Genomic DNA, 12,160 nt, shown 5'->3' on the forward strand with positions numbered 1-12,160 from the left:
TTAAAAATAGAAGTTTGGGTTTTTTTGGTTTGTTTGGTTGGTTGGTTTTGTTTGCTTGCTTTTGTCTGGAGATAGGGGCTTATCATGTTGCCTTGGCTGGCCTGGAACTCAGAGATCCTCCTCTCTGTCAAAGTGAAAAATTTTATAGTTTACTTTCTATCAAAGCAATGGAATAAATTAAAGTACTTCTTTTAAATTGCAACTTTTAAAAAAGACATGTATGAGGACCTGGGTTCATATCCCTAGAACCCATGTTTTTTTTTTAAAAAAAAAAAAAATGGGCACGGCAACTTAGGGCTGTGGTCCTGACTGGGGGAGGCTAAGATAGAAGGATCCCCAGAGCTCAATGGCCAGCTTATCCAGCCAAGTCTGCCAGCTCTAGGTTCAGTGAAAGACAACGTATCGCCAAGTAAGGTAGAGTGTGATGAATGAGACACCTGAGATCAACTTCTGGCTGCTGTGATTCATGTGTGTGTGCACCAGGAGACAGACAGACAGACAGACAAACACAGACACACACGCGCGCACACACACACATGTGCATGCTCCGGAGAAACATATACTGAGGTCCTGAGCTTCAAAATATATAATAGTAAGTATAACTACAATAACTACAGATCATGCTCGCTATGACTGTTCCTGCTCAGTACCCAGCCAGCTGAGAAATCACCCTTCCTAACTGCAGTTAACTCTTTGAAGTTTTAATACGTTTTTAAAAATTAAACTCCATGAATACTGTAAGACGTCTAAAAAATTATTTCTGTATACACTAATAGTTGTATAGAACTGCCTAAAAGGATACTGAAGACCTTATGACTACCTCAGTTTGGATGACAGCACTACCGTGTTGGGCACCAAAACAGAATGCACACCTGGCTCTGATGAAGGAAGCACTGGGTAGTTCTGACTTAGGTCAATAACTCTTATCTCAGAGGGGCCTTGATTGATGAGGAAATACACAGAGAAATGTCAGAATCATAAGCAAAGTTACCTACCTTCTATTCTTTTCTTCTATTTAGCAAAGTTTATCTAATTTGAAGAAAATGTAGGAAGATAAAAACTGGAAGTGCGTGGAAGCCCAACTGCAGCCAATCTTGTGTTCCTGTGTTCCTAGAAATACCTCCAACAACATCAAGCAAAAAGTCTCAGCCCCATACTTACAAACAGAAAACCACGTCTCTAATCCCAGTACTGGGGAAGCAGAGGCTGGTGGGGTTTGATGGGCTCAAGGACAATCTAGTCTACATGGTGAGTGTCAGGCCAGTCAGGGTTGCATAGTGCCACCCTATCTCAAAAAAAGAAACAAAAATGAAACAAAGAAAATAAAATATCCTTTCAACTTCTAGTTTTGTAAAAACCTCTGTTCACTAAACACCACATTGTATTCACCTGTAAGGTAGCAAAAAACGTTAATTTTTTTCTATATTAAAAAAGTTTGTATTTGAGAGTAATAATAAATGTAAATTCTGATTGTTATTTTAAAAATGAGACTTGATGGCAGGCAAGATTACTGGGTGGATAAAAACGCTTGCCTTGTAAGCGTGAAAAACTGGAATTCTATCCCAGCACCCATGGCAGAAGAGAACTTCTCACACTTGTGCTTTGACCTCCACACGCACTCTGCGCATGCCTGACAAGGCACACACACATTCACATTTACACAAACACACACAATACTAGTTTTGTTTTTCTGGTTTTTTTTTAATAATTTATTTAACTTCATTTCATGTTTTTGGTATAAAGTGTCAGATTGCCTGAAACTGAAGATACAGACAGTTGTTAGCTGCCACGTGGGTGCTGGGAATTGAACCCGTGTCCTCTGGAAGAACAGCCAGTGCTCTAAACCGCTGAGCCATCTCTCCAGCCCTAGTTTCATTTTTTTAGTGAGACTTGAAATCTTACAATTTTACTGTTCCTGTTCAGACCCTTGCATATTATACACAAAACCTAATTGCTATTTTTTTTAAATATTTATTATGTATACAATATTCTGTCTGTGTGTATGCCTGCAGGCCAGAAGAAGGCACCAGACCTCATTACAGATGGTTGTGAGCCACCATGTGGTTGCTGTGGGAATTGAACTCAGGACCTTTGGAAGAGCAGGCAATGCTCTTAACCTCTAAGCCATCTCTCCAGCCCCCTAATTGCTATTTTGGCTGCAAAAAGAAGCCAAAAAGAGGCTTTCCCAAGTACAAGCACATGTGGGCCCTGGTCACTCCAGGGATGCTGCTGCCTTCTAACCTGCAGGTCAGCTGACCCTGAGATCCAAAACAGGAATCTCCGCTTAACTCTCAAAACATCTAACTGCTTCAAAGCTGACATGCACAGTGCACATAATCGTAACGGATGATATCAGAGAATAGCTACCACTAGCCAGAAGATCCATCAACCGGCCTGGGCCGGAGACACTTTCATGAAGATCACCAAGGACAAACATTACTCTATTTATGTGATCTAGCACCAGGGGCCAGTCACATGCTTAGCTGAGTGAAGTAAGTCAGATAATAGAAAGCTTCTGAGAACCAATGAAGAGAAATATAACCAGTTACCACAATCATCAGTTAAGAATTCCAATGCTTACCCAAATCTGCAATACAATCTCTGATTTCTAGACTAACGTGAGAAATACAAAGCAGAGATTAACGGAGTCCTCTACATCTGCATACATGCACATCTAGCAGCAACCTTGGGACATTTCTGTAAAGCAGGTAAAAATGGCTTCATCCCAACCACTAATTAACAACACCCTAATCAAAAGAGAAAGCTAAGGCATTGATAGTGACCATTAACTAGATATATGTCTTAATCATATGTCTAGGAATCAAAACACATTGCCTTTTTCACTGTACCCTCTACATGGAGCACAGTGGCAGAAACTTAGTACATTCCTGGGGACTGAATGCTTGTGTGTTCCCCAAATTCTTACATTGAGATCCTAACCACCAACGTGACGCTACTAATAAGAATCAGGACTGGCCAGGTGTGGGGGTGCATGTTTGGAATCCCAGCATTTGGGAGGTAGAGACAGGAGGCCAGCCTTGGCCTTAAAGAGAGCTCAACTTTGGTGGCTGGAGAGATGGCTCAGAGGAATAGAGCACTGGCTGCTCTTCCAGAGGTCCTGAGTTCAATTCCCAGCAACCACATGGTGGCTCACAACCATCTGTAATAAGATCTGGTGCCCTCTTCTGTACTGCAGGATACATGAAGGAAGAAACCTATATACATAATAAAAATCTTAAAAAAAAGAGAGAGAGCTCAACTTTGTCTTGAGCTACATGAGACTCTGTCAAGAAAGGGGAGAAGGAACACCTGAATGATTAAGTAATAAGGGTAGAGCCCCATGAATGGGATTAAGAACCTATGAAAGAAAATCCAAGGGTCACAGATGCAACTTAGAAGTAAAAGTAAAATAATTGCCCACCATATGCAAAGCCTTGGGTTCAATCCCCAAACCACAAAAGCAAAAACTTGTTTAGAAGATTAAACATTTACAGAACCATAACAAAGGCACAAGAATGAAGGCGCTAATGAGAATGTTAGAATAGTGTTGTGCCTCCCACGTGCTCTGGTCTATCCTCTTATGTTCTGGCATGAAGCCATTATAGGAAGGAGCTAAGGTTAATAAATAGTTAAGGGGTGGGGGAGGCACACTTAGAGGAGATCTGGCTTCTGTATGCAGGAAGTTTTCTCTATTATACTTTAGGTGTGGTGGGAAATGTCATGACTGACAAGGCAGAGGCGAATTTCCATTGGATTTATGTATCTCTGTAAAATAACCCCTAGCTGCAGCTAGTGGTCAGAAGGCTAAGTTGTATCCCAAGTCTCTGAGGTAAGTGTTGTAATGCACTGACTGGGAACCAGAAGTCCTGAGTCTACATCCTCTGGAGTGAAGTCATTTAACACCTCCTCCAAGCCCATCAGAGACTGCCCTAGCAAGACGTATGTATTACTACAGCCTATGAGTACAGACTCTAACAACATGCTGCTCTGAATTCACAAAATGTGATAAGTATGTATGTGTAAGAACTGCCAATACCCACCTCTCCACATATGTGTCAAAGAGTGTCTCCTTAAACGTATATAAACCTTATTTCAGAAGCATCAGTGTTCTGGGTAATTTAAATACACTAAAATTCTAATTTTCTTAGTACGATTTTGAAGAAACAATTCAAGTAGAGTATTAAACCCATCCAATTGCATAAAATTTTCGAAGTTACCAGAATAATGGCCTTCCTCCTTCCTTACACAGCAAGTGCACTCTACACGTCTTTGAAGGGGCATTTGTTGTTACAAGCTGCCTGGGAGTCCATAAAAAGAAACATTAGAATGCTTCATGAAGACCACTGGGGTTCCTCCACTAACCAGAATGGAGAGATATTAGAATTGCTTCTGAAGCCTTTCAAAGCACAGGCGCCCCAGGTGTGCAAACGAGCCCCTCGTTACCTGTGTGCATTTGTACCCCTCTTCCCAAAGCACCGCACACTGACTAATAGGAATGTGGCAAGCCCCTCAGGTGTGAGGACAGGGGGAAACGAGAATATATATAAAAAATCTTGTCAAATACAAATTTGTTCAGGCTTAAGTATACCCATTTTCATATTCCTTTTTATGGGGTGGCTTTCTTTTGGTATCTTTGTTCTGTCTCCACCCTAGTTCCTTCTATCTCTGCTAGATGGCATTTAGCCCTGGGTCTGTGGACCACTGGTACCTCAACTTCCTGGTCATTGTTAATCTGACTCTAAGATGGGGTCATTCCTTGGAATCTTGCCTTTCCCCCAAATCATCAGAGCTCTGCATTTTGACCATGGTTGTATGGTTAGTTTTTACTGTCAACTTGACCCAACCAAGAGTCACCTGGAAAGAGGAACCCTAAGTTAAAGGACTGCCTCTATCAGATTGGCTGGTAGGCAGGTCCGTGGGCCATTTGCTTGATTGCTAATTGATGCGGAATGGCCCATAACCCACCGTGGGTGGTTCCATCTTCAGTTTAAGAAAGGTAGCTGTCGGCCGGGCGGTGGTGGCACACGCCTTTAATCCCAGCACTCGGGAGGCAGAGGCAGGCGGATCTCTGGGAGTTCAAGGCCAGCCTGGTCTACAAGAGCTAGTTCCAGGATAGGCTCCAAAACCACAGAGAAACCCTGTCTCGAAAAACCAAAAAAAAAAAAAAAAAAAAAGGTAGCTATCATTGAGCAAGTCAAAAGGCAGGGTCCCTCTGGTCTCTGCTTCACTTCCTGCCTTGAGATCCCACCCTGCTTCCCTTGATGATGAACTCTGAAGTGTAACATGAAATAAACCTTTTCCTTTTGATCATGCTGTTACCATAGCAACAGTAAAATAACCAGAACAATGGTCTAAGGCATCCCACCCCACTCCGGCCCAACTTCTTTCCTTAAGCAGGTCCTCTGCTGGAGATTAGACTGCTGTCAGCCTGCCCTGAACTATGCTCATCACCAAGACTCTGCTACTGGACAAAGACTAGGTCTCACTGTCATTTAACCCTAAAGTACACAGCACAGCACTACAACAGCAGACATTCACTCATCTGTTGAACAAAAAGGATTTTTTTTACTGTAACCAATGATTAGACTTTCATTTATCTGACTTAATTTTTTACTTTTTTATTGAAAATCAATTTATAAAACAAGTCACAAAAAGAGAAACTTAAAGATTTTGTGGCCCTGGCTACTTATTGCTCCTTTTCCTTTGCAGAACCCTCTGCCCGTTTTGCTTCTGATGCAGCTGACCTTGCTTTAAGCCTGGGCCCTTATCAATGCCAGGCACATAAAAGGGTGTGTGCCTCTTCAAGTTCTGCCCCTATTTTTCCCACACCAAGTTAAACGGGCTGATTCCTCTGGATGCCATTAGAACACTCTAGAACACATATGGCTTTTTGTTCAAAGAACACCCTGGGGAAGAATTCTCCTAGCAGCCTGGGTTCTTAAGATTATTGCTTTAAAAAGAACCTCCTCCACCAGACACCCATGAGCTACCACCACCTGGAACCATTTTAGATTGCTATGTGATTTAAAAATAAAGTTTTACCATGAGGTCATTTCCTGTTTGGAGCTATTTGTTATTGCAACAAACTTTATGCTAATAATTCCAGGATTACTTGAAACCAACACCAAATAATCCTGCTGTCCCTCTGTCTTTAATATTCATACTAAAAAACTCTAGAATTTACAGACTATAGATATAAATGGACAAGATGTGGAGTTAACTTCTCATCGTTAAATACCTGCTCTTAAAATTAAAAAACAAAACCAACCAACCAAAACAAGCCAACTCCATAGTACAAGGTTCCTAACTGGAGAGAACACTCTCCGGACACCAGATCTAACTTTGCGAGAGCGGTGCCAACCTACCTCACCCTGGTAGCTTTCCTCATGCCCTGCACAATTCTCTGACGGATGGGCTCTGAAGATGTTTAGGTAGACAGAAACATGACCCTGGTGTCGCCTGTGGAGGTAACACAGGTGCGGTGCAACAGAGTCCATTATTATCATGATTCTGGTATTTGAAAAGTCCAATGACAGCCAGTAAAACTGAGTCCAAATAAATATGGTTAACTGTGTTATCCCTCAACTCTAAGGAGCCTCTTAAGCCAGGAAGTACTTAGCAATAACACAACTACTCTGTACATTTCTAAGATGCTTATAATGCTTTCATAAACATTTATTAAAGTATACCTTATAGAGATTATTGTTCTTATATATCTTCATTGTATTATGTTTTAGCAATTATTTATTTAATGACAGTTTAATGCTTCCACTCTGAAGCTAAATGTTTTCTGTAAGATTTAGCGGGAAGGGGAAATGAGGAATTTATTAATACCCAGCACCCTCCATATGTAACACCATAAGTAACTGTTACGTGAATGAAGACCTGCACAGCTACAGGCCTGCCTTCTACAGTTGGGGCTGTGCTGGCCTCCACCATCTTACAGCTCCTTAAGGCTTTATAGGATTCGCAGTTCCTTCCCTACGCTCTCACGTCATCTGCAAAATAATCACAAGATTCTTCAATGGAATTGGGGTTCAGCAAAGACCTGCTCCAAGTCACAGCTGAGCAAGGGCACTGGTAAGGAGCCCTGGCTGCTCTTGGAGATGACCAGAATTCAGTTCCCAGCATCCATATTGGGCAGCTCACAATGGCTTGTAATTCCAGCTCCAGGGTGATCAATGCCCTCTAAAGCACCTGCACACACTGATGTGTATTCACACACACACACACTTCTTATTTTTTCCTAACTAATAACACCAGCACCAGAACTTGGTTTTTCTGACTCCTTGGTCTGTTGTGCTTTCCACTCTAACATTCTCCTCTTCTAGGTCCAGAAAACTTTACAGGAGATTGGAAAAATGTCAAGTTAGTGAGCCATAAAGATATATAACAAAAGACAAATATCATACATACTCACTCATAAGTGGCTTTTAGACATAAAGCAAAGAAAAATCAACCTAGAATTCACAACCCCAAAGAATCTAGACAACAAAGAGGATCCTAAAAGAGACATACATGGATCTAATCCACGTGGGAAATAGAAAAAGACAAGATCTCCTGAGTAGGGGCTGGAGAGATGGCTCAGCGGTTCAGAGCATTGCCTGCTCTTCCAAAGGTCCTGAGTTCAATTCCCAGCAACCACATGGTGGCTCACAGCCATCTGTAATGAGGTCTGGTGCCCTCTTCTGGCCTGTAGGCATACACACAGACAGAACATTGTATACATAATAAATAAATAAATAAATAAATAAATAAATAAATATTAAAAAAAAAAAAGATCCTGAGTAAATTGGGAGTGTGGTAATCATGGAAGAGGGCAGAAGGGGGGGAGGGGAGGAAGGGAAGGAACCGGAAAAAAAAACAAAAACAAAAACAAAAAAACATACAGCTCAATAAAAACAATTTTAAAAAAAGGATTCATAACGAATTTTAGTACTCAAGAACTGAAGGCTAGCCTGTACTATGCAGTAAGACTTCACTAAAAACAAAACAAATACCCTCAAGTTGAAGTCTTATACCATTAAGACAACAACACTGTCACAACCAAAGATAGCTGATATATTCTAAAAACATTAACTGCAAGAGAAGAGAAATGGCACTAAACAGAAACAGAGCAAAAAGCAAAAAAAAAAAAAAAAAAAAACCACACACACACACAAAACAAAACAGAAACAGAAACAAACCAGCAGGAAGAGGAAGTCAGGAAGAGGAAGACATCACAGTCCGTTCTCATTCCCCTTTCTGGCTTTCAGTGTTCCTGTAAAGACAGAACCTACCAGCTACCACATCCTGTTCCTCTAAACGCTAAACGCGAAGGTCCACGTCAGCTGGCCCAGTCTTTGCTAGACTGGCTGGCTAGCAAGCCCGTGGTGCCTGTCTTGTCTCCCCAGTGCTGAGATTACAAGGCATACATGGGAATGCACGGCTTTTTATGTGGTGCTGAGGATCCACTTTAGGTCCTCATGCTTGACTGGCAAGCACTTTACCAACTGAGCCATCCATCTTCCCAGCTCAGAAGCCGCAATCTTCTGCAGTCACCTCATACTCTGAAGTACCTACTACTTCCTTAAGAACAGCATCCATTTATTACAGCAAGAAAGGATAGGCTCGGCTGTTCATTCTGTGTCCCTCAGAAGGAATGACAGAAAACAAACAAAAAGAAAGTTTACTATTTTCTGTCCACAATATGCTTTTATATATTTGAAAACCTTTTTCTACTATGCATTTCCTCCTCAATCTTTTCGTGTATCTACCACATCTGAGATTTACTATGAACTTCATGAGAGCATGCCTTATGGTATCCTTGTTCCTAATGCTATTTTAGACATTGGAGAGCATACGAAAATAAGCAAGCCTGACCATAGGCAGCCAACAAAACAAACACAAATTGCTAAACACACAGCAATCCAAGCACTACATAAATATATGCATAAGGGCCTATGGTAGTAAATATAATTAGGATCATTGGAAGAAGCTCCATGAAGAGTCAAGTCGTAAATGTCGAATGGGATTCAGTTAGGCATAAGAAAACAATATGAGAAAAAACAAAGGCATAGCAAAGCACTGTGTGCCAGAAAAGTCTCATTTCTTCAGAATAAAAAGCTAACTAATAGGAAATGATAGATAACAAGGCTGGAAAATGAACTTGGAGCCAGAGACTACAAAGGTCCTCTTATATACTTCTATAGAAATTGGGAGGCAGAGGCAGGCGGATCTCTGTAAGTTTGAGGCCAGCCTGGTCTACAAGAGCTAGTTCCAGAACAAGCACCAAAGCTACAAAGAAACCCTGTCTCAAAAAAACCACACACACACACACAAAAGCAAAGGAGAAATAACTGGTTTAATCATTTTTCCCAGAGAGAATTTTCAATTTTAAAAATAATTTTTCACCAGGCATGGTGGCACACGCCTTTAATCCGGAGGCAGAGGCAGGAGGATCTCTGTGGGTTTAAGGTCAGCTTGGTCTGCAGAGCAAGTTCCAGGACAGTCAGAGCTATTACACAGAGAAATCCTGTCTCAAACAACAATACCAACAAATAATAATAACTAAAAATAAAAAATAATTTTTCAGGGTTTTTTCTTGTGTGTTTTGTTTTGGTTGTTGGTTGGTTTGCTTTGCTCTGCTGAGGTAGAGTCTTAGAACAAAGTCCAGCTAAGTGCTGGGAGGAGAAGTGTGTGCATCATGTCCAAATTATCATTTTTAAAGGTTCTGTTTTTTTTTTTTTTTTTTCTTTTTGGTTTTTCGAGACAGGGTTTCTCTGTGGTTTTGGAGCCTGTCCTGGAACTAGCTCTTGTAGACCAGGCTGGTCTCGAACTCACAGAGATCCGCCTGCCTCTGCCTCCCAAGTTCTGGGATTAAAGGCGTGAGCCACCACCGCCCGGCTCTGTTTTTGTTTTTAAGGGAATACCCAGGTAAGCTCCAGAAAAGGTCTATGAAACATAAGAGCAGTCTTCAAAAAGCATATGACTGGCCAATGACAATATAAGAGCTGGCTTTGGTGATAAGTTCTAGAAGTTATTTCACAGCCAGAAGAGCAAAGACAGAATCTAAATTTGTCTCTGAACTAAAGTCAGCCTGGAAAAATAGAAGAAAAAAAAGATAGTAACACATTTGAAATTAGAATCCAAATAGTTTTATGTATTTGCAAGTCAGGCAACACATCAAGGAATGGGTTCTTCAAGGGCAACACCCAAGTGCTACAGATCCATGAAATACAACAAAAGTCAGGTAGAAAATCCCAATTCCAATAAGAGCAAATGGAAATTGAGACAGTAAAGGCCAGGCCACGGACTCCAAAGTACTTCACTAAAGAAATGGGCAGCTCGACCAGACAGAGAGAGCAGCAATAGCCCCATTCACAAGCTTATGCACAAACACCCACTCCTCTCCAGAAGATCTCCAGGACTGTGGAGCAGGTTCACAGATTCCGCCCCCATCCCGGCAAAGGAAAACACACACCACAGCAAATTCATAACACAGAGGAGGGCCAGAATCTTATTTGGAACATCAATTAAATAATCAATTGTCCTGGATTTCAAATATTTCATCCTTTTGTGAACCACGGGTCTCCGTTTTGTTTAAAGGATGGGAAACTCGAGATAGAAGGCAAAAACACATCATTTGTGCAGAAGGAGTAGGTAGTCCAGGCTAGCCTCAAACTCAAGGTCCTCCTGCTTCAGTTTCCCTGTGTTGGGACTTATAACCATACACCACGCAAAGTGGCAAAAAGTTTGAAACTACCAGATGCCTCAACTGGTTCCCAAAACGTGGTTTAAAAAAAAAATCACTAACTTCATTAGCTCTTAATGCCCTCTCTCTAAAACCAGGCTGCCTATGGGCTGTTTATGGAACAGACAATGGCAGGCACTTTGTGAACCAGAGTGCAGTGCCATATGCAGAGAACTTGCTTTTAGGCCCGACAGTAGCAACTTCCATTTTATTCCTCAAACAAAAACATCATTAGGTTACATGTCCAGTTCCTCGAAAGGAATCCAACAAAGCTTGCTCGGATCTCAATAAGTCCTCCAAAGGCCCCTCCAGGCCTTCTTCCGTCCCCTGAATCATCACCTGTTCAGGTTGTGGCAGGTGAAGGGGTGGCAGACTACCAAGGCAAACACAAACGTCGGGAGCACAACACAATGACTCGCCCAAGGTCAAAAACAACATTACAGTGTAGCCAAGTCAGGCATGCCAGCAGCAGAGGCTACTTCTCCAGTGCTGCCCCTTCCGGAGCCTCAGGGAGCGGCGTAGGTGCACCGGTCTGCAGAGAGACCCGGGCCTCCACCAGCAGGCCCACACCTGACCATCGCGGGCGCGGCCACCTCCTACACCCACCCTCAGCTCGGGCCCCACCCCCAAGGCCGAGACCCCTGCACTGGTCCCCACAAGGTGAAGTTTGCCCGCCTCGCACCCCACGCCAAGTCCACGATCTCACTTACTATGGTGGCTCGGCCCAGGACCTCGCCGCCGACACCACCCGGCCGGTGCCGCTGGACATCCAGCCTTCCCCCGACCAGCAAACCCCTCCTTCGGCTCAGACAGCGAGCAGAGACGCCTGCAGACTTCCTCCGCGAGCTCCGCCCCTTCTCTGCCAAGATGCACCCTCCGCCGGAGACGACGAAAGGACCCGTGAACCAGTCGAAACTCGGAACTGGAGGGCCGAGCGGACAGACGGCTTCTAGAGCCAATCCGTACGCGAGGCGGAGGGGGGCGTGGCTCAAGGAACCGGGCCACGCCCCGTCGGTGCTTCCGCTGGCGCGGAGGAGGCGAAGGAAACTTTCCCAGAGTTCCTTCGAGCTCTCTGGGTTCCCGCGGGGGCCGAGGCGACAGCAGCGGGCCGGGAGGGGGCTGGGGTCCGCTGCGGATTGGGTGAGGAGCGGCGGAGCAAGGGGGACACACTGCCACCTCCGAGAGGCCCCAGAAACCCTGCTGTTGGAAGCCTGGGCTGCCCGAGATCCCTGCTGTGCAGCCCAAAGATGAGGCTGTGCAGCCCGGCAGACATCTCCACAACACACCTGAGCTGGGTAGGCTCCAGAGTAGTAGACAGAGTGCTCTCGGCTGTGGTGAGCCCGCCACGCTCCGGTCCTGCTGCCTTTGCAGTTACCACCGGAGTAGCCCGAGACCCCGGCTGTGCAGCCCGGCAGACATCCCCGTAGA

The 12,160-nt window shown here is 43.7% G+C and overlaps 1 protein-coding gene across 1 annotated transcript in view; it reads right to left on the bottom strand.

Moving 5' to 3' along the window:
• Positions 1–11,599, bottom strand: part of Fbh1 (F-box DNA helicase 1) — a 39,637-nt gene extending 28,038 nt beyond the window's left edge. The window contains exon 1 of the mRNA XM_057787609.1: positions 11,443–11,599. Coding sequence (XP_057643592.1) covers position 11,443 — 1 coding nt within the window. The 5' untranslated portion in view covers positions 11,444–11,599. The remainder of the gene's footprint in view (positions 1–11,442) is intronic.
• Positions 11,600–12,160: the final 561 nt, after the last annotated feature.

Source organism: Chionomys nivalis, chromosome 13 (assembly GCF_950005125.1).
Source record: "Chionomys nivalis chromosome 13, mChiNiv1.1, whole genome shotgun sequence".
In the NCBI taxonomy this organism is placed as follows: domain Eukaryota; kingdom Metazoa; phylum Chordata; class Mammalia; order Rodentia; family Cricetidae; genus Chionomys; species Chionomys nivalis.